Source organism: Onychostruthus taczanowskii, unplaced genomic scaffold, assembly GCF_017590055.1.
Source record: "Onychostruthus taczanowskii isolate IOZ18803 unplaced genomic scaffold, ASM1759005v1 scaffold144, whole genome shotgun sequence".
In the NCBI taxonomy this organism is placed as follows: Eukaryota; Metazoa; Chordata; class Aves; order Passeriformes; family Passeridae; genus Onychostruthus; species Onychostruthus taczanowskii.
The window spans coordinates 639,787-664,110 of record NW_024498619.1 but is presented as its reverse complement, the minus strand read 5'-3'; the positions used below and the strand labels follow the sequence as shown (position 1 = coordinate 664,110).

At 51.9% G+C, this 24,324-nt stretch overlaps 1 protein-coding gene across 2 annotated transcripts in view; it reads left to right on the top strand.

The window, feature by feature from the left end:
• NEGR1 (neuronal growth regulator 1) overlaps positions 1–24,324 on the top strand; it is a 189,211-nt gene that overhangs the window by 59,797 nt on the left and 105,090 nt on the right. For both annotated transcript variants that reach the window (XM_041398351.1, XM_041398352.1), the window contains exon 2: positions 23,393–23,625. In XM_041398351.1, the coding sequence (XP_041254285.1) occupies positions 23,393–23,625 (233 nt within the window). The remainder of the gene's footprint in view (positions 1–23,392; positions 23,626–24,324) is intronic.

Genomic DNA, 24,324 nt, shown 5'->3' with positions numbered 1-24,324 from the left:
TCTGGGCTGATTTGGCTGATCTGGGCTGATTTGGGCTGATTTGGGCTGATCTGGGCTGATTTGGGCTGGTCTGGGCTGATTTGGCTGATTTGAGTTGATCTGGGCTGATTGATTTGGCTGATCTGGGCTGATTTGGCTGATCTGGGCTGATTTGGCTGATTTGGCTGATCTGGGCTGATTTGGCTGATTTGAGTTGGCTGATTTGGGCTGATCTGGGCTGATTTGGCTGATCTGGGCTGATTTGGGCTGATCTGTGCTGATTTGGGCTGATTTGGAGACCCTGGTGTGCAGAGGCTCCCGGGGCCCCTCGGGCCCCTCCTGCACGTCCCTGTCCCACAGGACAGGCTGCTCCTGCCTCTGGCACCCCCTGTCCTGCCCGGGGGGCTCCTGAGGCCCGAGGAGAGGAGCTGGGAGCACTGCCAAAGCCCTGGCAGCACGGAGTGCCCTGCAGCTCTGGCGGTGCCCAGCGCTCCTGCCTGCTGCTGGGGCCCCTCTTGGTGGCTCCAGGGCCACCAAGCCCAGAAAGAGCTCGAGGCCACGCGGCTGGCCCGGCTCACATTGCTCTGGATCAGCCCTGGTGCTCCCTGAGCTCTCCTGGTGGGACCCAGCAGGTGACAAGGGGCAGCCCCCAGCAGCCCCCACATGAGCCAAGCAGAGCTGCACGTGGGCACACACAAAACGTGCCCCAAACCTTTGCCATGGGACTGATGTGGAGATTTTAAGCCCTGCAGAGACCATTGATGGTCTGATGGGCTCTGACAGTGCAATCCTGTACCCAATCCCAGCTGGGACTGCTCTTGGGAAGGAATCCCTGCCTGAGGAGCAGCCTGTGCCTCAGGAGACCTGGGCTGAACTCCTCCAGAGTCAGCTTAACCTGTTTCTGCCCTGAGCTCCCAGCCCAGAGCCCTGGCTGCTGCGTGGTGTGGGGAGCTCTGCTACAGAAATGTTCTCCCGGGTGAGCAGGTCGAGGGGCATCAGCTCATTCCCTGTCAGACTGGGCAGCTGGGACACCTGGGACAGGAGCCTGGGGGTGCTCTGAGCAGCGGTGGCACCGTGGCTCTGCCCTTCCAGACACACCTGTGACCCTGTGCTCCACGGAGCCTTGGCTGTGTGCCTGCAAGGAAAGGGAAAACAGGGGCTAGCTGGAGAACGCCTTTGACAGAACTAAAATATTCACAATAACGTGGAAGATATGACTTTGACTTTAGCCTGGAACAAAACAGAATTGAACAAACCTGTCCCAGTGTGGGACAGTCCTGGCTGGGAGAGCTGGGCCCCTGAGCTGGCTGGTGCCCAGAGCAGCCCCTGGATCCCTGGCAGTGCCCAAGGCCAGGCTGGGCACTGGGGCTGGAGCACCTGGGACAGTGGCAGTGTCCCTGCCAGGGCAGGGTGGCACTGGGTGGCTCTGAGGTCCCTCACACCCAGCCCATTCCCTGCTGGGGCACTGGGGGATGTGCTGTGGGTGCTCCCAAAGCTGCCTGGGCTCCCTGAAGGGCACTGGGGCAGGGCAGGCAGGGAGCCCTGGGCATGGGGAGTGCTGGATCTGGCTGTTCCCACGGGAAGCTCTCCCTGGAGCTGGGAGCAGCCCCTCGAGGGGCTGAGGGGACACAGGTGACACCCTGGGGGTCAGTTTGGTCACCGTGGGCTGGGGGTCTGGGCAGGGGCAGGGGCTGGGCCCCACCATCCCTGTGGCTGCCTTCAGGATATTCCATGATTTTTCCTAATCCAATCAAGTTATTTGCATAACTGCCTAATTTCCAGTGTTCTATTTGCATTAGAATACGAGAATAAATATGCATAAATAAAAGTTATGTTCAAAGAAAATGAAGCCAGCAACGATTCCTTCCCAGTGTTCCAAAGCAATTAAAAAGTTAGACACATGTATGGCTGCTTTTCCATACAAGAACTGTCTAAAAGACCTTCAAAATCTATTTAAATTCTGGCTTGTGTATTATATTAGTTCATTATAAAGCCTTTTAGTTAATTCACTTTATCCTTAAAGGCTTAAAATTCTAATTAAATTTTATATCATACCCCACATTCATTAATATATTCCTTTAAAAACGTTTATAATTCATTGTCTTTATCACTTTTACAATTAAAAACGTTACTCTAGTTTGGATCTCAGTAACAAGCAGCAATGCTGAAAAGGCACAGAGGAGCTCATCTCAACTTTTCTTTTTGCTCTGTGTGTGCCAGTCCTGCTTCAGGAGGACTCCATGGAGTCTCTCTTCTCTCCCTGGCAGGGACATCCCTCCCCTTCCCAGTTCTCCCATTCCCAAAGCCATGGAGCACTGGCAGCAGGCAGCTCACGGATTTTCCAGGCACATGGTGATTTAGAGGATTATTTTACAAACCTTTCCCTGACCATTTTGAAGTGGGTGCCTTCAGAGCTCTGCCCTGTCTGGGATGGCTGCACAGCTGCTCAGGGTCTGGCTAGGACTCCATTTGCATTATTAATGTGTTTTTAACAAATGATCTTTAAGGAGCAAGCTGTGACTATTGAGCACAATTACCACTCAAATGAGAGTTTTAATATTGCAGCATCTGCTGCTCTTGCCAGTGGCCAACTCACAGCCTCCCACCAAGGCAAATCTGTGCAGCTCCCAGGATTCCTGAGCTGGAAATTCTGGGGCAAAGGGAGGAATGTGTGCAGGTCTTTTGCTGGGTAGAGAAACAGATCCCAGAATTCCTGGGTAAATTTAAACCCAGAAGGCTCTGGAGCCAGATGAAAATATTCTGGGTTTAATTCTGGAATTCAGAAGCACAGTCAAGGCTGGGATATTTGTGTCCCTGTCCTGGAGGGATAAGGGGGAACAGGGATTTCCCATCCACACCTTCCACGCTCTACCAGCCCAACAGGAGCCTCTCCCAGCTGGGGTCCTCATCCTCCCAGATCCTCTCTGGAATTCAGAAGCACAGTCAAGGCTGGGATATTTGTGTCCCTGTCCTGGAGGGATAAGGGGGAACAGGGACTTCCCATCCAGGCTCTACCAGCCCCACAGGAGCCTCTCCCAGCTGGGTTCCTCATCCTCCCAGATCCTGTGTGGAGCTGGGTTCCTCACTCCCATCCTCCCAGATCCTGTGTGGAGCTGGGTTCCTCACTCCCATCCTCCCAGATCCTGTGTGGAGCTGCGTTCCTCACTCCCATCCTCCCAAAGAGGAGCAGGGACCCCACTCCTCCCTGGGGCTGGAGCTGCCAGCGGTGCCATCCCCACAGTGTCCCTTTGTGCAGTGCCACCCCCATGGCACCCCTTTGTCCCTTGGCCTCTCCTCTGCCCTTGGCTCCTTTGGGATGGTCTGGGCTGAGGCTTTTGGGAGTCAGACCTGGATGGTGTCCTTGTCTGCCCTGGTTCCAAACCCTCCTGAGCCCACCCCAGCTGTGGCCACAGGGAGGGCACAACCCGGGCATGGCAGTGCCATGGGATCACTGGGCACCACCTTGGAGAGGGGAAACCGAGGCAGGGAGTGCCTGGTTCTGCAGCTGGGATGGCACAGCCAGCAAGCAGAGCTGGCCTGAGGCAGTGCCTTTTAAAAAGACTCACTTTGCTGTGGCTGTGATGATCTCCAAAACTTGGTGCCATGCTGGACACAGAGCCCTGGGCTGCTGGAACCCTGGCAGACGACAGAATTCCAGCAGTGCCATCAGCCTGACCCCTGCTCCAAGTGGAGCCCAATTAGCATTTTCCCCAACACCAGCCCAATTAGCATTTTCCCCAATACCAGCCCAATTAGCACCTTCCCCAACACGGGGTGATGGCACCACACATTAGAGACAAGATGCTTGGCTTGGCTTGGCTTGGCTTGGCTTGGGAGATGCCTCAAATCCCACCCAGTGCCACCCCTGCCCTGGCAGGGACACTGCCACTGTCCCAGGTGCTCCAGCCCCAGTGTCCAGCCTGGCCTTGGGCACTGCCAGGGATCCAGGGCAGCCCCAGCTGCTCTGGGCACCCTGTTTGTAATTATATTAATTAATCATCATCGCAGTTGCAAGACTGGAGCTGAAGGGATCACCCTGAGCCCACCTGGAAGCTGCTCCTGGGGCTCCTGGCTGGAGGAGGATGCAGGTGCTGGCACCCACCTTCCCTTTCAGCCTGGAATGAGTCATTCCAGAGCCTAGGGCTGTGTTTTTACCCTTCATTTTCTCCCAGATTTTGTTTGGGTTTGTTGTAGGTTTTAGCTGTCATCAACCCCTCAGTTGTATAACCCTTTTCCCAGGCTTTTTTGTTATTTTCTCCTTTGCCGCATTAGGATGCAATTATGTACTTCAGCTAATTGCCAGTTACTTAGTGTCAAAATGCATAATGTGTCTGAAATGTCCTCGCCTTCTCTGTCAGGATCCTGTGCAGAACGGGGAACAAGTATAAGCTATTAGTCTTGTCAAGAATTTACCTGAAAAGACTTTTTTTTTTTTTTCCTTGATCCATCACATTTTTGGGTGCAGTGTTGTGATTGCAGGCATTTAAAACGTATCAACTTTCTATTTACAAATTATTAGTTCTTGAGGCAGTTTTTGTGCAGGACTCATTTACCCAGAATTATAAATTCACATTTGGTTTGGCACGGACTTGGGGCTGATAAATCTGGAAACATTTTTACAGACTAATGTAACTGGACAGCAGCAAGTGCCAGAAAGCATTAGGAAAATGGAAATCTGTTTCACAGCTGAATTTACCCTTTTAGAGACACTGAATGCATTTGAATATTTTATCTCAGATATGTGTGAGGTAGTTGGGAAAGGGTTTAAATTTTAAAAATGGCATAATTAATGGCAGAGCTAATAATGGCACACCTGGCTGAGGTGTGTTTGCTTCTAAAAAAGGAGCTTTTTCTGCTCACATTGGCAGACTGCCGGGTTTCTCTTTCAGAGCTCTTAAGTCACATCACTTTTGGCACGTGAAAATTATTTTTAAAAGAAAATTAGAAAGATCCAGAGTCAGTCTTCAGGCGAGGGAACACTGGAGGAGGGGGTCTGGAGCAATGTGAGCCTCAGAAAGGCAGCGGGGCTTCACCAGGCAGGTTGTGTTGTCTTTTCTGGAGAAGAAACAGTCCCCCAGAGAAAATCATTTTAACTCTGTGGCTTAATGAAAAATTACTGGAAATTTCCAGAATCTGGCATTCCGCAGCTTTTTGCATCTGAGCTGCCAGTTCATGAAAATTTTAACGAGTAACCTACCTAAAACCATCAACCAAACAAAAAAAGCACAGGGGAATGACTGAGCCTCCAACCTCCCTCTCTCAGCTGCTCAATATTTGCTGATCTGGGTGATGTCTGCGTGAGGAAACAATGACAAAATGTGGGTTTGCCCATAGCTCTGCATTAGAGCCGCCGTGGAAAGGGGTATTGATGGGAAATGCTGAGAGGAGCCTTCCGTCCCAGGAGATTCTGGGACTCCTCCGTGGCCAGTGGAGCGAGGGGCAGCCAGGCAACAAACCACACACCACGCTAAGTTCTTCCTGCTGTAGGATTTTGCAATCCCACAGAATCACAAACTGTTACCGAGTGAGCCCGAGACAGGCTCTTTGTCACTGCCAGGGGAGGAGGATTTAGTGAAAATAAGCCAAAAAGAGAAACCCAGAGCCAGCTCCATGCTGCCCATGCCCCAGTCACTGCTGTCCCAGGCTGGGCACGGCCCCAGGGTGTGCCAGTTCCTGCCCTCCCTGCTGACTGTCCCCTCTCGAGCTCTTTTTCCATTAAACCCGCTCGACTCTGTGCAGCCTGAGCCGTGTTTGGGTGTGTTCCACTGCCTTCACCTGCTCTGGGTGCAGAAATATTGGTGTTTACAGAGCTGGCTGTGCAAATGGATACTGCAGGGGCAGGGCAGGGCAGCTGCGCAGGGCTCTGGGAAGGGGCAAACAGGGAGCAAAGCCTGGCTCTGGCTGCTCTGAGCACAGTGCCAGCACGATGCCACCTCTGCGCTGCCGCTGAGACACGCCGGGTGTGAAACTGAGCCAGGCAAAGGCTGGCAGGGCTGGGCTTGCTCAGCCTGGAGAGGAGGAGGCTCCCAGGGGAGCTGGATGCTGCTCCCCAGCGCCTGAAGGGACTCCAGGAGGGATCAGAGGGACCCTGGGCTGAGAAACCCCCGGGGACTGGTCCAGAGGGATGAGAGGGACCCTGGTCCAGAGGGATGAGAGAGACCCTGGGCTGGAACACCCTGGGACTGGTCCAGGGGGATGAGAGGGACTCTGGGCTGGAACACCCTGGGACTGGTCCAGGGGGATGAGAGGGACTCTGGGCTGGAACACCCTGGGACTGGTCCAGGGGGATGAGAGGGACTCTGGGCTGGAACACCCTGGGACTGGTCCAGGGGGATGAGAGGGACTCTGGGCTGGAAACACCCTGGGACTCGTCCGGAGGGATGAGAGGGACTCCGTGTAGTTATGATATTTTATTAAAAATCCTTTGCTAGGATTTTTCTCCTATTCTAGCTGAGAAGCCTCAGAAAAGAAATGTAAACAATAACTGTCTGATGGCTGTGGAATGTGGCCTGGACATTGTTTACCAACAGGTGCATCTGGGATTGGTTCATGTTGGTTGTTTCTACTTAATAACCAATCAAAGATGCAGCTGCGTCGGACTCTGAGAGTCACAAGCTTTTGCTATCATTCCTCTCCTTTCTAGCCTTCTGATAAATCCTTTTCTCTCTATTCTTTTAGTATAGCTTTAGTATAGCATTTTAATATAATATATATCATAATATAATAAATCAGACTTCTGAAACATGGAGTCAAGATTCTCCTCTCTTCCCTCATCCCGGGAGCCCCCGACGACTCAGCCATAACTCTGGGGCTGGGAACATTCTGGGAATGGTCCAGGGGGATGAGAGGGACTCTGGTCCAGAGGGATGAGAGGGATCCAGGGGCTGTAGCACCCTGGGACTGGTCCAGGGGGATGAGGGACCCAGGGGCTGGCACGGTGGCAGTGTCCCTGCCCATGGCAGGGGTGGCACTGGCTGGGCTGTGCAGTCCCTCCCAAGCCACACCACTCTGGATTTTGTGGTTTTGGCCATTCCCACAGGACACAGCAGTGCTGGTGCCAGCAGTCAGAGCTGCACAGATGGGATAACCCACGGCAGACTGGGATTTTCCCAGTGGGTTTGAACAGAGGGCTAGGAATCACACAGACAACAGTTCATCCATTCCTTACCCTTGTGGGAAAAGGTTAATTGCTGAGGAAATGTGCTTTCCCCCCATTCATATCCTGGGGTTTAGAGGGAGAGGGAAAGCCTGGCCTCTCAGCAAATCCTTGATAATTACCAGTACCACAATGTCTGAATATGAAATTCAGCCTTCATCATTTGCTAAATAAGTCCAGATTCCTCCACTTGAATCTGCCTTAGGGAAGCTTGAACTAAGACAGTTTTTTCCTTAATTTTTCTGAACCATCTTTTTTCAAGGGATAGGAGCTTCTGCTCACCCAAGGTACCTCATGAAAATGAGATGAAAGCACTCCAGCCACACTTCCCAGGCTGCATTATGCAAATATGATTTGTGCAGAACCATTCCCTTGGGAACCAAGTCTATAAAGCCTTTAAAGTCACAGAAACTTCCTCAGCATTTGGCTTTTCCAGCCCTGCCATCACCTGGTGGCTGGATCCCGTCACGGCAGGAGCCTCTCAGCTATTTCCCTAATTCCTCTGATTAACCTCTAGAAAATTTGTTTGCAACTGCAAAATACTTGCTGCAAATTCAAAGCACTTCAAAACCCGCTAAATATTCACAGGATGTGCCGCCCTGCTCCCTCGGGAGCCTCCTCAGCTGGGGTTTGTCACTCCTGGGGCACCTTGGATGTGGGAATTCTGATGTGGGAATTCTGGGTGCGTGGGGCTGTGGCAGGCTGCTGCAAGGAGGAAGGGTTTGCTGGCTAAAACCAGGGAGTTTTAGGTGGGGCTGCTGCAAGAAGGATTTGGTGGCTAAAACCAGGAGTTTTAGGTCAGGCTGCTGCAAGAAGAAAGGGTTTGCTGGCTAAAACCAGGAGTTTTAGGTCAGGCTGCTGCAAGGAGGAAGGGTTTGATGGCTAAAACCAAGGAGTTTTAGGTCAGGCTGCTGCAAGAAGGGTTTGGTGGCTAAAACCAGGAGTGTTAGGTTGTTACCTGGCCTTCCAGAGGGGAATGATGCCATCAGGGCCTGGATAGCTGCAGGAACCCCCAGGTCCATCAGGGAATGCTAAAACCAGGAGTGTTAGGTTGTTACCTGGCCTTCCAGAGGGGAATGATGCCATCAGGGCCTGGAGAGCTGCAGGAACCCCCAGGTCCATCAGGGAATGCAGGAGGGATAAGCAGCACAGGGGTTGTGGGGAGGACCATTGCAAAGATTGATAAGAATTAAGATAAGGATTCTTAGCGTGGCATTCCTGAATTTTAATCTTAATTATGAATTCTGAGTGTCCTTTAATGAAAGAAAATCATAGGCAATGGTTAAGCCCTATAAAACACTGCAGAGGTTGGAAAATGGCTTCTCTGGTTGCTCAGTATTTTCTCCTCTCTGCCCAGTCCTATCCTGTGACACTGGTGAGGTATTTGCAGAAGAAAGTTTGGGATGTGCTGGTGCTCTCTGAGAACTGGGGGAATTGCAGTTTTAATTATTTGTCAAGGGCAGGCAGAATCTTAGAAATGTGTTACTTTATGTTCCGTGGGCTGCAATCGAAATAAATAAATGGGGCTGAGAGCTCAAATGAGTGCCTGCACAGTGGGCAGCAGCACTTCAAATGCTTGGGAGCATCAGGAGGCTGGAATGTGTTCCAGCAGCATATTGAACAATGGGAATCTCATCTGGAGCCTCGCAGCCAATTCTGTTTGCCTCCCCTCAGCTCTAATTAAGATTGACAAGGTTATCCAGAGCAGGAGAACAAATATTACAGGAATTGGAGATGTGTTGACACACGACTAAAGAACTACATGAAATTAAATTTCTAGACAGGAAATATGAGCACAATTAAGACAAGGCTACTTGAGAAAATGTAGGGGGAAATTGTGTGGGAGTTTTGTGCCATTTTCACAGAATCCCAGAATGGTTTGGGTTGGGAGGGACCTCAGAGCCACCCAGTGCCACCCCTGCCCTGGCAGGGACACTGCCACTGTCCCAGGTGCTCCAGCCCCAGTGTCCAGCCTGGCCTTGGGCACTGCCAGGGATCCAGGGGCAGCCACAGCTGCTCTGGGAATTCTATTCCAGCCCCTGCCCACCCTGCCAGGAACAATTCCTAATTCCCAATATCCCATCTGGCCCTGCCCTCTGGCAGTGAGATCCATCCCTCCTTGTCCCTTGTGAACAGCCTCTTCCTATCTGTCCTGTAGCTCCTTCAGGTCCTGGAAGGCCACAGGTGGGTCTCCCTGAAGCTTCTCTTCTCCAATTGTTGGAGGAAGGTCTTTGACACTTACTCTTGCATAAAATTAAAATATCAGGGCTGGCACAGGTGCCCAGAGCAGCTGTGGCTGCCCCTGGATCCCTGGCAGTGCCCAAGGCCAGGCTGGACACTGGGGCTGGAGCACCTGGGACAGTGGCAGTGTCCCTGCCATGGGAATGAGATGAGCTTTAAGGTCCTTTTCAACCCAAACTATTCCATGATTTAATCTAAAATAAAAGTTTGCAGGTATTTGATGTAAATACGAATTTTCATGTTTGTTGTTGTGTGCTTTCCAGCCTGGTTTCAGTGCATGGCTCCCACCTGGTAACACACTCAGCATCCTACCACACCTCACACAGAGATTGTCAATAATCAGCAATCGATACCGTTTATAAAAGTCTTGAAGGGAGATTGCTGCATTTCAAAGGATGGGATTCTATCTTCCCCTCTCTTCTCCAAGTAAAATGAACAGCCAACTTACTTTGAACATGAATAAGGAGACTGGGCATGCTTTCTTCAAAGGGAAAACAGAAAGAGGAAAGAGAATTCCCACTGGTTGTTGCTATTAAAAAGCTGTTTGTAGGTGAAGTGCTCAAGGAGAGGGCTCCAGAGCAGCCCCCTGGTGCCCAGGGTTGTGCAAATGTTGTCAGTGCCTGAGAGCAGTGCAGGAAGGGGAGTCGCCTGGGAAGGGACTCCAGGGGCACCAGTGGCTTTCCCAGGAGTTCCCAAACCTGTTACACACAGACAGAGGCAGTTTGGGTAGCAGTGAGGGGGTTTTGGGTGCTCAGTGATTGTTTAGGTGATCAGAGTTTAAGCACTCAATGTTTAGGTGCTCAATGTTTGTTTAAGTGCTCAGTGGTTGTTTAGGTGCTCAAGGATTGTTCAGGTGCTCAAGGATTGTTTAGGTGCTCAATGTTTAGGTGCTCAATATTTAAGTGCTCTATGTTTGTTTAGGTATTCTGTGTTTAAGTGGTGAATGTTTGGGTGCTCGGTGTTTGTTTAAGTGCTCAGTGATCATTTAGGTGCTCAATGTTTAGGTGCTCAGTGTTTGTTTAGGTGCTCAATGATTGTTTAAGTTAATGCTCAACGTTTAAGTTAATGTTAAGTGCTCAGTGATATTTTAGGCGCTCAGTGTTTTGGTGCTCCATGTTTGTTTGGGTGCTCAGTGTTTGTTTAGGTGCTCAGTGTTGGTGTTCAATGATTGTTTAAGTGCTCCATGTTTGCTTAGGTGCTCAAGGATTTTTTAAATGCTCAATGTTTGTTTAGGTGCTCAGTGTTTAGGTTCTCAGTGTTTGTTTTGGTGTTCAGTGTTTAGGTGCCCAGTGTTAGTTTGGGTGTTCAATAATTGTTTAAGCGTTCAATGTTTAAGTGCTGAGTGTGTTTAAGGATTGTTTAAGTGACTGTTAAAGTGGTCAGTGGTTTTTTTGGTGTTTAAGGATTATTTAAGTGTTCAATGTTTAAGTGGCCAGTGTTTGTTTGGGTGGTCAGTCAGGACTGTTCCTTTAGAAAGGCAGTTGGTGAAGGTTTCTTTGGGTAATCCAGGAATGTCTGTTTGGGTTGTGCAATCGGTGTTTGTTTGTTTGTTTGTTTGTTTGTTTGTTTGTTTGTTTGTGTAATCCAGGAATGTCTGTTTGGGTTGTGAAATGGGGGTTTGTTTGTTTGTTTGTTTGTTTGTTTGTTTGTTTGTTTGTTTGTTTGTTTGTTTGTTTGTTTGTTTGTTTGTTTGTTTTTTGGGTAATCCAGGAATGTCTGTTTGGGTTGTGCAACTGGGGGTTTGTTTGTTTGGGTAATCCAGGAATGTCTGTTTGTGTTGTGCAATGGGGGTTTGTGTCTTTGGGTAATCCAGGAATGTCTGTCTGGGTTGTGCAATGGGCGTTTGTTTGTTTGTTTGTTTGTGTAATCCAGGAATGTCTGTTTGGGTTGTGCAATGGGGGTTTGTTTGTTTGGGTAATCCAGGAATGTCTGTTTGGGTTGTGCAATGGGGGTTTGTGTCTTTGGGTAATCCAGGAATGTCTGTTTGGGTTGTGCAATGGGGGTTTGTTTGTTTGGGTAATCCAGGAATGTCTGTTTGGGTTGTGCAACGGGGGTTTGTTTGTTTGGGTAATCCAGGAATGTCTGTCTGGGTTGTGCAATGGGCGTTTGTTTGTTTGTTTGTTTGTGTAATCCAGGAATGTCTGTTTGGGTTGTACAATCGGTGTTTGTTTGTTTGGGTAATCCAGGAATGTCTGTTTGTGTTGTGCAATGGGGGTTTGTGTCTTTGGGTAATCCAGGAATGTCTGTCTGGGTTGTGCAATGGGCGTTTGTTTGTTTGTTTGTTTGGGTAATCCAGGAATGTCTGTTTGGGTTGTGCAATGGGGGTTTGTTTGTTTGGGTAATCCAGGAATGTCTGTTTGTGTTGTGCAATGGGGGTTTGTGTCTTTGGGTAATCCAGGAATGTCTGTTGTGCAATGAGGTTTTGTTTGGTTGGGCTGTGGGTGGAATGTTGCTTGGGAAGGTGGTTCCTCCTTCTCTGAGTGCACCATCCCCTGATCCCCCCCAAACCCCCAGGGCTGGGAATAGCCATTTGTCTCAGGCAGCAGTGGGGTGGTTTAATGTCAGACCCAACTGGAACTCCCCATTTGGATCCCTTCTCCTCAAAAGGCTGGCCTGGGTGAATCTGGAGGTTGCTCTGAGCATGGGCTGAGGTTTCTGGTTTGCTCCTCTCTGCGGGCACTGATCTGTAGGTCTGGGCTGGAATCCTGCTCCCCTCTGCGGGCACTGCTCCGTGGATCTGGGCTGGAATCCTGCTCCCCTCTGCAGGCACTGCTGTGTGGATCTGGGCTGGAATCCTGCTCCCCTCTGCGGGCACTGCTCCGTGGGTCTGGGCTGGAATCCTGCTCCCCTCTGTGGGCACTGCTCCGTGGGTCTGGGCTGGAATCCTGCTCCCCTCCGCGGGCACTGCTCTGTGGATCTGGGCTGGAATCCTGCTCCCCTCTGCAGGCACTGCTCCGTGGGTCTGGGCTGGAATCCTGCCCCTGCCCTGGAGTTCCTGGGCTGTGCTTCTTCCCCAAGGCACAGCTCCTTTCATGCGGCACCAGGGGGTGTGAGGAGCAGTGATGGGAGCAGGACAGTGCCAGCCCCGGGACCCTCCCCATCCATCTCTGGGACCCCTCCCCATCCATCCCTGGGACCCCTCCCCATCCATCCCTGGGACCCTTCCCCACCCAGACCCGGGACCCTTCTCCATCCATCCCCAGGACCTTTCTCTATCCATCCATGGGACCCCTCCTCAGTGCTGCCTTTCTGGGCTGGTCCAGGGGGCTCCTTCCCTCCTTCCCATCAGGATCTTCCCCCCGGGAGCTGTTCAATAGTGTTGTTAATAATGCATTAGTCTGGAGCAAGCAGCTGGGAGGTTGATCCAAAAATCTGACTGTTGCTGGCAAACACAGCCCGAGCCATCTGTGCCAAGGCCCTGTATTTACATCATCCATCCACAACCAGTTCCTGCTCTTGTAAATCAAGAGATCATTGTGATTCTCCTGAAAGATTCATTGTGGTGAAAGACTGCAGCACAATTAAATTTGCCTTCTTTTATTATTTATCACTAATATTCCAACCAGTGGTATATCAACAAAGTAAATGTTCCGGGAGATAAGCCCAGATGAAATCATGGATCAGCCCTGGTAGAAGGGAGACAAATGGAGTCATTCAGTCATGACTTTGGGCAGGAATTCTATTTCATGAGAGCCTCTGATATTTTGAAATTTTGTTTTCATTCCGCCGGGGGTTGGAGATTGCTCCCGAAATATTCTGGCAAAAACGGAATTGCAGAAAAATGCAATTGTGTGCCAGCAGCACTGTGTGACATAGATTGCTATCTAGTGACCTGCTGGGGGGACACTTGTGGGGAATGTGCTCTGCCTGCCAGAGAGCAGAGGTCTGCCGTGGATGGTGCTGCCCCAGGGCTGTCAGAGCCTGGGGACAGGAGCTGCTCCTGCTCGGCTCGGGGCTGATTCCCATGGGCTGAGGGGCAGCACGGGGGTCCCAGCTCACACTGCTGGGGAGAGGCTGCTGCACAGGGGGTGGGCTTTGTACACACCAGCACCTCACTCACTCCAGAGCCTCCCGTTCTGCTCCAGCACATCCTCTGGCAGCAGTGACACAGCAGTGCGTGGGCCCATGGGGGGAAGTGTTTGGGTGGGATCTGGACTCCTCTGGGCTGTTCTCAGCCAGCTTTGGAGGTTTCTGCACCAGGAGCTGCAGGCTGGGAGCAGAGCTGCTTGGTCAGACGTGTGGTACCTCTGGGGCTGGTTATTTATTTATAAACCTGCTGCCTCTGCTATAAAAAGCTTTGCAATAGCCCAATAATAAATGCATTCATCACCACATCTGCTGTAATCACTGCAGCTCCTGAGCTGCTATTTGGCTCTCATTAGTTGCAACTCCCATTCACCTATAATTTTGGAGAACACACAATTATGTGTTATCACTCCTTCAAGTGATTACTACACTGGATGTTTTTAAGATAATGGCATGGAACACGCCGTGATGAATTGTACCTCTCCAGGTAGTTTTGTTTCTGTCATTAACTCTATTATTTTATTTAAACCAGCCTGGAGGAGCTGTGGGGCAGGGTTGGCATCACCTGGCATCGCAGGGTCCCAGGTCCAGGCTGATCCGATAAAGGACATGGCCCAGCACACAATTATCTCCCTCCTGTCTGTCCTCCCCACTCACACTGCAGATATTATTATGAGGACATTGAAAACCCAACCTGTTTGTATCTGGAAAGGTCTTTTGTTCATTAAGCTTTGATAGTGTTAAAAGCCTTTTCAGGGAGAACGAGGGGAAGAACGGGAATATTGAGAAATCCCTGGAGCCTGGGCAGCAGCAGCCTGGGAGAGAAGAGGTGAGCAGATCTCAGCTCTGCTGGGAGCAGGAGCAGCCACAGCTCTGCTGCAGCTCCTCCTCCCTCTGTTCCCCCTGGGCTGGCACTGCTGAGACCCCCTTAAATCGTGATCCAGCTCTGGGTCCCTCAGGACAAAAAAAAAAAAAAGGGCCCTTGTGGCTCTGCACAAGTCCCTGTCAGGAGGGGACAGCCGGGGGGTCGGGCTGTGCTCCAGGGATCAGGGACAGGAGCAGAGGGAACGGCCCTGAGTTGTGTCAGGGGAGAATTGGGTTGGACATCAGCAGGAATTTCCCCATGGAAAGGGTGCTCAGACATTGGCACTGCCCAGGGAGGTTTGGAGTGCCCATCCCTGGAGGTGTCCAAGGATGTTGCACTTCACCATTTCTCTCTCAGCCTGAGGCAGCTTTGCAGTCCCTTCCCTTTGCTGTCCCTTCCCTGTCCTGTCCCTTCCCCTGGGCTGTCCCTTCCCCTGTCCTGTCCCTTCCCTTGGCTGTCCCCTCCCTTGGCTGTCCCCTCCCTTGGCTGTCCCCTCCCTTGGCTGTCCCCTCCCTTTGCTGTCCCCTCCCTTGGCAGGGACAGGAGCAGAGGGAACGGCCCTGAGTTGTGTCAGGGGAGAATTGGGTTGGACATCAGCAGGAATTTCCCCATGGAAAGGGTGCTCAGACATTGGCACTGCCCAGGGAGGTTTGGAGTGCCCATCCCTGGAGGTGTCCAAGGATGTTGCACTTCACCATTTCTCTCTCAGCCTGAGGCAGCTTTGCAGTCCCTTCCCTTTGCTTGTCCCTTCCCTTTGCTGTCCCTTCCCTTTGCTGTCCCTTCCCTGTCCTGTCCCTTCCCCTGGGCTGTCCCTTCCCTTTGCTGTCCCCTCCCTTTGCTGTCCCCTCCCTTGGCTGTCCCTTCCCTTTGCTGTCCCCTCCCTTGGCTGTCCCTGCTGCCCTGTCCCATCTCCCAGAGCAGCAGAGCCCGGGTGCAGAGGTGCAGCCAGAGCAGGTTCAGGTTTGTCCTGAGCAGCTCTGGGCTGTGCCAGGGCACTCTCAGGGTTTGGGTCACCCCCTGAGCAGGGCAGGGCTCTGGCACAGCCTGCCCTGCAAACCCTGGGGTTTGGTCACAGCCACTGCCTGGGGAGGATGCCTGGGCTTCCTCTGAGAGTTAGAAATAAGGACCAATGTGTGTGTTCCAAACTGAAATGAAGGTGTTTACTGACAGCTCTAATCCAGCTGGACATTCCGGGATGCTAGAACCCCTCAGCAACACACTGAATTGGAAATACTGGAAATTTGGGGAGTAACAGGAAATGTTTTCTCATTCTCCAGACCTTAGCCTTGCTTTGCTCTCAGAGCTTATGGTGCTTTTTATTCCTTTAATTTGTGTTTCAGTGTTGTGTGGTAAAAAAGAGTCAAAAAAAACTCTGACTTTGGTAGTCCTGTAAAATAAACACAATCAGTTCTCAAATTTACCAAGACCCCTTTCCTGAGGAATAGTGCAAAACCAAAAGGCAAAGCCATGTCGTGCATTGTTTCCTTACCTCTCTGCATTGGTAATGTCTTCTTTGTAATTTCTGGAAGTCAGTGTTTCTCTAGCATAAATCTCCAGGAATTAATAAATATCAAATGCAGCAGCCAGACCCTTTTTAATATTTCAAATAATGTGATGAATTTGGGAGTTGCTCTCTAAAGCTGAAACCAAGGCTCTCACACCAACAGTGGTGTGGGATATTATTTCTGAGCCTTCAAAAGAAAATAATATGAGCTCCCATGAAGGAAGTGATTAATGACTAAAATTCTGAGCTTTACACTGCAGTGTTGTGTCCATTTTAGTATGAAAATACACCTGTGAAGCAAGGGTGGGGGGGGGGAAATATTTTTGTATAACCAAAACCAAACGAATTTATTGCAGTTGTGGCAGCAGCAGTTTCTCCATCCTTGCCATGGGGAAAAATCCATTTTCTGGTGGCAGGAAGGAAAAAACACCTGCTAAGGGCATGGCTGGGGGTTGTGTGCCAGGAAACCCCTGGGAATGTGGAAACCCCTGGGAAAATGGGCTCTCTCCTGGTTTGGATGGACTGGCAGGTGCTGAGGGAGGAACCCACAGAGATTAAAGGTCACGTGGCGTCAGCTGTCGGGAAAATTACGTTTCAAATCCTGCAGAGGGACTTTTGCTCTTAATTACTAATATTCGTCTGGTTCTCTGCTTGGAGAGTTTCAGATTGAGGGGTTAATCCCTGGTTATCTGCAGACAGATTTCCCGGAGATGGGATCATGAACCCAGCAGCGGGAGATGCCCTGGAGTGTCCCTGTGTCCTGTGCTGCTGTCCCCTGTCCCCCGCACAGCAATCTGGGTTCCCTGGCCAGTGAACAATCCCTGGGCTCGGGGAGCAGCGCTGAGGAGCAGGGGGGATGCTAATTAATGATGCTAATTACTGAGGAGCTAGCACCGGGCTGGCACAGCCCCCCTGCTGTCCCAGGTGAAACCCTCGTCCTGCTGCCTGCTCCTTGTGCAGAAATGCATGGATCAGCAGTGCCGGAACGATGCTGGGAGCAGGGCTGGGCTGCAGGGGTGGTGCAGGGCACCAGAGAGAGCCCGGGGTGTTTGCAGGGCCCGCAGGAAAGGCAGCTTGCTGCCAGCTGGGGCTGTGCGGGGCACAGGCCGGAATCCCGGTGCCATCCTGGGAGCTGCTTCCCCTCAGGGCCCGGTGGGTGCCACCGCAGGCAGGGCAGGATTCCCGGGATCTGCGGTTCTGGGAGCAGCAGGGAGAAGGAGGGGTGTGCTCACTGCTGCTGTCCCTGTCCCTGTCCCTGTCTCTGTCACTGTCCATGTCCCCTGCCAGGTGCTCGCTCCTGGGCACCCCGGGAGGGCAGCACGGCATCTGCAGGGAGAAGGAGGGGTGTGCTCACTGCTGCTGTCCCTGTCTCTGTCCCTGTCCCTGTCCCTGTCCCTGTCCATGTCCCCTGCCAGGTGCTCTCTCCTGGGCACGGCATCTGTGAGGCTGGGCCTGCTCTGAGAGCCCAGGCAGAGCTCTGGGCTCTGATCTAAAGCCTGGCTCAGACACGTCCCTGCTCACATCCCTCCTTTGGCAGCCATTCCAGGCCGGCTCTGTGGGGCTGGGGTTTGTGTGCTGAGCTGACATTTGCACCTCTCACCGTGAACGGTGTTACTGGTAAAGGCTGTTACTGGTAAATGCTGTTACTGGTAAAGGCTGTTACTGGTAAATGCTGTTACTGGTAAATGCTGTTACTAGTAAAGGCTGTTACTGGTAAATGCTGTTACTGGTAAATGGTGTTTATCACTGCTGGGGGAGAGAAAGGTTCCTAGGACTGGGGTTTTTAAACCCTGTGAAATGTTTCTGGTGACCAGTTTCCCTTCCTCTGCTCTGCCCTCAGGGTTCTGTGCCCGTCCCCTCCCGTGACCCTGCTTTGCCCTGGGTCTCTCTCCTAGGGTTTGGCACAGCTGAAATTCCCCAGGAAAGGTGAAATCGGGGCAGCAGCAGCTCTGCACTGGGGGGACAGCCAGGGCTGGGCTGGGGGAACAGCCAGGGCTGGGCTGCGGGGACAGCCAGGGCTGTGGGGACATCCTGGGCTGGGCTGGGGGGACAGCCAGGGCTGGGCTGTGGGGACAGCCAGGGCTGTGGGGATATCCAGGGCAGGGCTGTGGGGACATCCAGGGCAGGGCTGTGGGGACAGCCAGGGCTGGGCTGTGGGGACAGCCAGGGCTGGGCTGGGGGAACAGCCAGGGCTGGGCTGCGAGCCAGGGCAGGGCTGGGGGGACATCCTGGGCTGGGCTGTGGGGACATCCAGGGCTGGGCTGGGGGGACAGCCAGGGCTGGGCTGGGGGAACAGCCAGGGCAGGGCTGTGGGGACAGCCAGGGCAGGGCTGTGGGGACAGCCAGGGCTGGGCCTGCGCTTCTCCCACCGCTGCCAGCAAGGCCTCAGCTCCGCCAGGGACTGATGTGAGAAAATAAATTCTGTAAATAAAATCCACACCCGGGAGGGGAGTGAGCAGCAGGGCCAGTCTCTGTGCAGAATTACAGGCTTGGAGCTACAGCAGATGTGAAAAAAGCAAATTCTGAGCACAAAAGCAAAAGGACCAATAATGTAAATGACTTTAAACTGAAGGGAGGCAGGGTTAGACGGGGGGACAGCCAGGAATCCTTCCCTGGCAGGGTGGGCAGCCCTGGCACAGGTGCCCAGAGCAGCTGTGGCTGCCCCTGGATCCCTGGCAGTGCCCAAGGCCAGGCTGGGCACTGGGGCTGGAGCACCTGGGACAGTGGGAGGTGTCCCTGCCAGGGCAGGGATGACACTGGGTGGGATTTGAGATCCCTCCCAACCCAAACCATTGCAGAAATCTGAGATTTTTCTCCTCCCAAGCACTGCCCAACATGTTTCAGCTGCTGCCCAGGGAGGGTCCCAGGCTCCTTGGACACAGGATGTCCCCACTGCTGGGGTTTCTGGAGCAAGGCTGGGGAGCATTCCAGGCAATTCCAAGCAATTCCAGGCAATTCCAGGCAATTCCAGGCAGTTCCAAGCAGTCCCTGTCCTGCAAGGCAGCCAGGTGGGATCCCAGCCCGTGGAGGCTCCTGGAGCAGAGCCCCTGTGCAGTTTTAATTAAGCAAGGGGAAGAACTGTTTTTTACAAAGATTAATGGATCTCTGTTTTAATTATGGTGGAATAATAGACTAGAGAGCTGGGAAAGTGGGAGGCATTAAAAAAGGGCTGTGGGGACAGCCAGGGCTGGGCTGGGGGAACAGCCAGGGCTGGGCTGCGGGGACAGCCAGGGCTGTGGGGACATCCTGGGCTGGGCTGTGGGGACAGCCAAGGCTGTGGGGACATCCAGGGCTGTGGGGACATCCAGGGCAGGGCTGTGGGGACAGCCAGGGCTGGGCTGGGGGGACAGCCAGGGCTGTGGGGACATCCAGGGCTGGGCTGTGGGGACAGCCAGGGCTGGGCCTGCGCTTCTCCCACCGCGGCCAGCGAGGCCTCAGCTCCGCCAGGGACTGATGTGAGAAAATAAATTCTGTAAATAAAATCCACACCCGGGAGGGGAGTGAGCAGCAGGGCCAGTCTCTGTGCAGAATTACAGGCTTGGAGCTACAGCAGATGTGAAAAAAGCAAATTCTGAGCACAAAAGCAAAAGGACCAATAATGTAAATGACTTTAAACTGAAGGGAGGCAGGGTTAGACTGGAGATTAGGGACAAATCCTTCCCTGGCAGGGTGGGCAGCCCTGGCACTGTGGCTGCCCCTGGATCCCTGGCAGTGCCCAAGGCCAGGCTGGGCACTGGGGCTGGAGCACCTGGGACAGTGGGAGGTGTCCCTGCCAGGGCAGGGATGACACTGGGTGGGATTTGAGATCCCTCCCAACCCAAACCATTGCAGAAATCTGAGATTTTTCTCCTCCCAAGCACTGCCCAACATGTTTCAGCTGCTGCCCAGGGAGGGTCCCAGGCTCCTTGGACACAGGATGTCCCCACTGCTGGGGTTTCTGGAGCAAGGCTGGGGAGCATTCCAGGCAATTCCAAGCAATTCCAGGCAATTCCAGGCAATTCCAGGCAGTTCCAAGCAGTCCCTGTCCTGCAAGGCAGCCAGGTGGGATCCCAGCCCGTGGAGGCTCCTGGAGCAGAGCCCCTGTGCAGTTTTAATTAAGCAAGGGGAAGAACTGTTTTTTACAAAGATTAATGGATCTCTGTTTTAATTATGGTGGAATAATAGACTAGAGAGCTGGGAAAGTGGGAGGCATTAAAAAAGAGGATTAAAAACTTGAGGGAAGCTGGGTGAGACTATATTTTTCCATACTTACAAATTACAGAAGATCATCCCCATTAATAATCATTGGAAAAATAATAAAGTGCCCTCAGCCATGTATGACAGTTAACATTAAAATCTATTTTTTATGCTTGTTGTGTGGGGAATTTCTGATTACAATCATCAGTTAAAAAAGAAACTGTGCTTTTTTCCAATCTTCCAAATTTAAATATAGCAGAATTCTCTGCTATGGTTTCATCAATACTTTTCCAAGCCATGGCAAGGTAAAAAGAGCAAAAGTCACTTTTATTTAATGACTGTTATGCTTACTTTAGTTGTGCTGCAGCGTTACTATTAATTGCTAGAAATAATTGGTTCTGTGCATAGATTTTAAAAATTACATTTCAGGAAATGCTGCTGGGATGTGCAGGGAATTAAATAGAAACAGAATTTAGGGAAAGAGAGGAAAAGGAAAAGAGAGGAAAGGGGAAGAGAGGAAGGGGAAAAGCAAGGGAAGGCCTCTGATGTTTGCAGTTTTTACTGCTGGTGATCTTTTCAATGAATGATTTCCCAGATATTGCTGTAGGAAGGGTTTTATTGTTATTGTATTTGTTAAAGCTCATTGTTCTCTGCTGGAATGCCTGCCCTGCCCTGGGCAGGAGAAGCACAGTGGCACACAAACCCTACATGGAAAGGCTGCTCTTCCTTAGGAGATTGTAAAGGTTTGGGAGGAAAGGAAAGCCTTCCCTTAAACAGTAAAAAATCCTGGATTTTCCTCATTTCTGCTCCCCTGCAGAAGTCCAGTGCAGGCTCTGCTGGCCAGGGGCTCCCGTGGGAGGGGGTGTGCTCTGCTGTCCTGCAGGGATGCCAGGGCTGGGGGCTGATTTGCAAACAGCAAGGGATTAAATTTGTTAGATTAGAAAACATTTCTGGGATGAATCATTGGATTGCTGCTTCCGTGGGGTAAATATCACTTTATCCATCCCATCCCACGTGGGTGGTGGGAAAGCACAGGATACTGGTGCTGCTGGAGCTGAAAACCACCCTGGTGAGGGCTGCAGGCAAACTGGGCAGCAGCTCTGGAGCAGTGCTCAGCCACAGAGCTGGGGAGAGGGCAGAGGAGCTGCGGGTGCTCAAGGAGCTCATCCGGGGGTGTCCCGGGGTGGCTGGGCTTGGGAAGGAGCTCCAAGCCCAGCCCATCCCACCCTGAGATCCTGGAGGTCTTTTCCAGCCTCAGTGATTCTGTGAATTCTTTTCTGATTATTTTTTTTTTTTCTGGTGAGCCATGCAGAGAGCGGGGAGTTGGTGGAGCTGGGTTTTTGTGCTGGGCAGGAGGAGGAGGAGGCTGCTTTCCTCTCCTGGGGAAGGATTCACAGTGCTAAGGCTTCCTTCCAAGGTTTGGACGTGTGAGTGTGAATAAACAGTGGGAGAGTGAAATTAATGAAGTGGTAAATGCTCACTGAACTACAGGCTACCTGCAAAAATGCTGATTTGTAATTCATGCAGTCCCAGAGTGGGCTGGGGTGGAAGGGACCTTAAATCTGCTCTCACTGCAGCCCTGCCCCGGGCAGGGACAGCTCCCTCAGCCCAGGCTGCTCAGCTGTGCTGATGGACTGGATCCAGCTGTGCTGATGGACTGGATCCAGCTGTGCTGATGGACTGGATCCAGCTGTGCTGGTGGACTGGATCCAGCTGTGGTGGTGGACTGGATCCAGCTGTGCTGGGGTGGACTGGATCCAGCTGTGCTGGTGGACTGGATCCAGCTGTGCAGGGATGGACTGGATCCAGCTGTGCTGGTGGACTGGATCCAGCTGTGCTGGGATGGACTGGATCCAGCTGCTGCAGAAAGTCAGTGGGAAAGGAACACGTGCAGGAAAAACCTCCGTGAATTGGAGCTTTCTCTGCCTCTCCCACCCTGCTGTTCATTAGAACCAAGTTCAAAACGTTCACAGGACTCTGAAAGAGGCTCCTGGCCTTCCCTGGGTGGGACCAGACCCTACACAACTCCTCCTGCAGGGATCCCAAACTCAAAGTGCCACTTCCCAGTGACATCCCAATTCTCTGCTCTATAAATGGGAATTTTTTTAATCCCACATCGCAGCTTCCCTCAGGAGCCTTTCAGATTTAATGTTGAGATCATTAATTAAATGAATGGTTATTCTCATGCTTTGTTTCTGAACCATTTCAGCCTGATGTTTCCAGTTCCTTATTCCTGAATGGAATGCCATTTTCCACTTAAACAATACAGCCAGATGCTTGAGCCACCAAATCACCATTTTCTCCCTCCAATTTCTGTGGTTGTGCTATTTTAATGTTTCATCAAAGGGATGAGCTCTGTTGCATTCTCTTCTTCTTTTGGATTTCCTTCATGTAGAAAGCTCTTTATGAAATAAAAATGTCCCATTAGTCTGTTGCCCTTTGTATTATCCTCCTTCCTACCTTCCTCCAGCTTTTAAAATTGTTTCAAAGCCTTAAATTCCAAGGTGGGCACAGGGGGTGAGTCTAAAATTTGCCTAATTCATTGCCCACGTTTCCTGAAGAGTAGCTAATTTGGGGAGAGAAACGCAGATTTCCTGTGCCACAGCATCCCTTCCCGATGGCTCCTGGGTGTGCAGCTCCCTGCTCTCAGCCCTGAGCCCGTGCAGCTTTTCCTGGGCCCGTTATTCCAGCGGCTGCTCCGCCTTTTCCACGGGCTGGATGGGGAAAATGGAGCACTGGGCTGTTGAGCCAGGCTTAAACACCCTCCAGCCCCTCAGGCAGGCTCAGGCTCCTCCAGCAGCTGGAAATAAAACTGCTCCTGCCTCTCCTCCCTGCCCTGGGACCCCCCACTACAGACCCCGAGGGAGAGGAGCTCCTGAGATGGGATAATGGGATGGGAGGGACTGGCATGGACTGGGATAATGGGATGGGAGGGGATGTCAAGTCCCTTTCCACCCAAACCATTGAGGGATTCTGGTGTTCTGTGAACCCTCTGCACAGAAGCTGGTTTGGGTTCTCTGATGTCCAGATAATTTTTCCTGGAAAAGTCTCTTGGTTCCTGAGCTCAGCAGCAGAAGGGGGCTGTGCCTCAGGAACGGGGCAGGAATTTTCCATGGAGCACACGTTGCGGCTGACCTCGGGGCTGAGGCTGCAGGACAAAGGGCTGGGCCAGCCCAGGCAGGAATAATAACTGAGGCTTTCCTCCTAGTGCTCCAGCAGCCTCTCCCAGCGGGAGAACAGGGCAGGAAGAGCAGGGCAGACAGAGCAGCCTGTGGTCGCTGTGTTTGCCAGCTGGGCTTTGGGGTTTAGGGTGGTTCTGAGTTAACAAGGGGTCCCTGGTGTGAGTTCAGCTCTGACAAGCCCCGGCTGCGCTCCGCCTAACGCAGCAGCGAGCGGCACGGAGCAGCTCCCACAGCTCCACGCTCAGGCTTTCCCTTTTCCCCAGGTGTTACCTGGAAGATGGAGCCTCCAAAGGGGCCTGGCTGAACCGCTCCAGCATCATCTTCGCGGGCAGCGACAAGTGGTCCGTGGATCCGCGCGTGTCCATCGCCACGGCCAACCGCAGGGAGTACAGCCTGCAGATCCAGGACGTGGACGTGACGGACGACGGCCCCTACACCTGCTCTGTGCAGACCCAGCACACGCCCAGGACCATGCAGGTGCACCTCACCGTGCAAGGTAGGGCTGGGGGAGCCCGGCCTGGGAACTGCAACCCCTTCACAGTCCTTTTCTTTTCCTTTCCTTTTTCCTTTTCCCTTTTTCCTTTTCCCTTTCCCTTTTCCCTTTCCCACTTCCATTTTCCTTTTCCCTTTTCCCTTTCCCTTTCCCTTCCCCGTTTCCCTTTTCCCTTTCCTTCCCTTCCCCTTTCCCCTTTCCCGTCCCCTTTTCCCTTGCCCTTTTCCCTTCCCTGCTTCCATTTTCCTTTCCCTTTTCCCTTTCCCTTTCCCTTTCCCGTTTCCATTTTTCTTTTCCTTTTCCCTTTTCCTTTTCCCTTTCCCTTTTCCTTTTCCCTTTTTCTTTACCCCCTTTCCTTTTTCTTTTCCTTTTCCTTTCCTTTTCCCTTTTCCCTTCTCCTTTTTTCTTTTTCCTTTTCCTTTTCCCTTTTCCCTTTCCCTTTTTCTTTTCCCACTTCCATTTTCCTTGTCCCTTTTCCTTTTCCCTGTCCCTTTTCCATTTTCCTTTTCCTTTTTCCTTTTTCCTTTTCCTTTTCCTTTTCCTTTTCCTTTTCCTTTTCCTTTTCCTTTTCCTTTTCCTTTTCCTTTTCCTTTTCCTTTTCCTTTTCCTTTTCCTTTTCCTTTTCCTTTTCCTTTTCCTTTTCCTTTTCCTTTTTTCCTTCCCTTCCCTTCCCTTCCCTTCCCTTCCCTTCCCTTCTCTTCC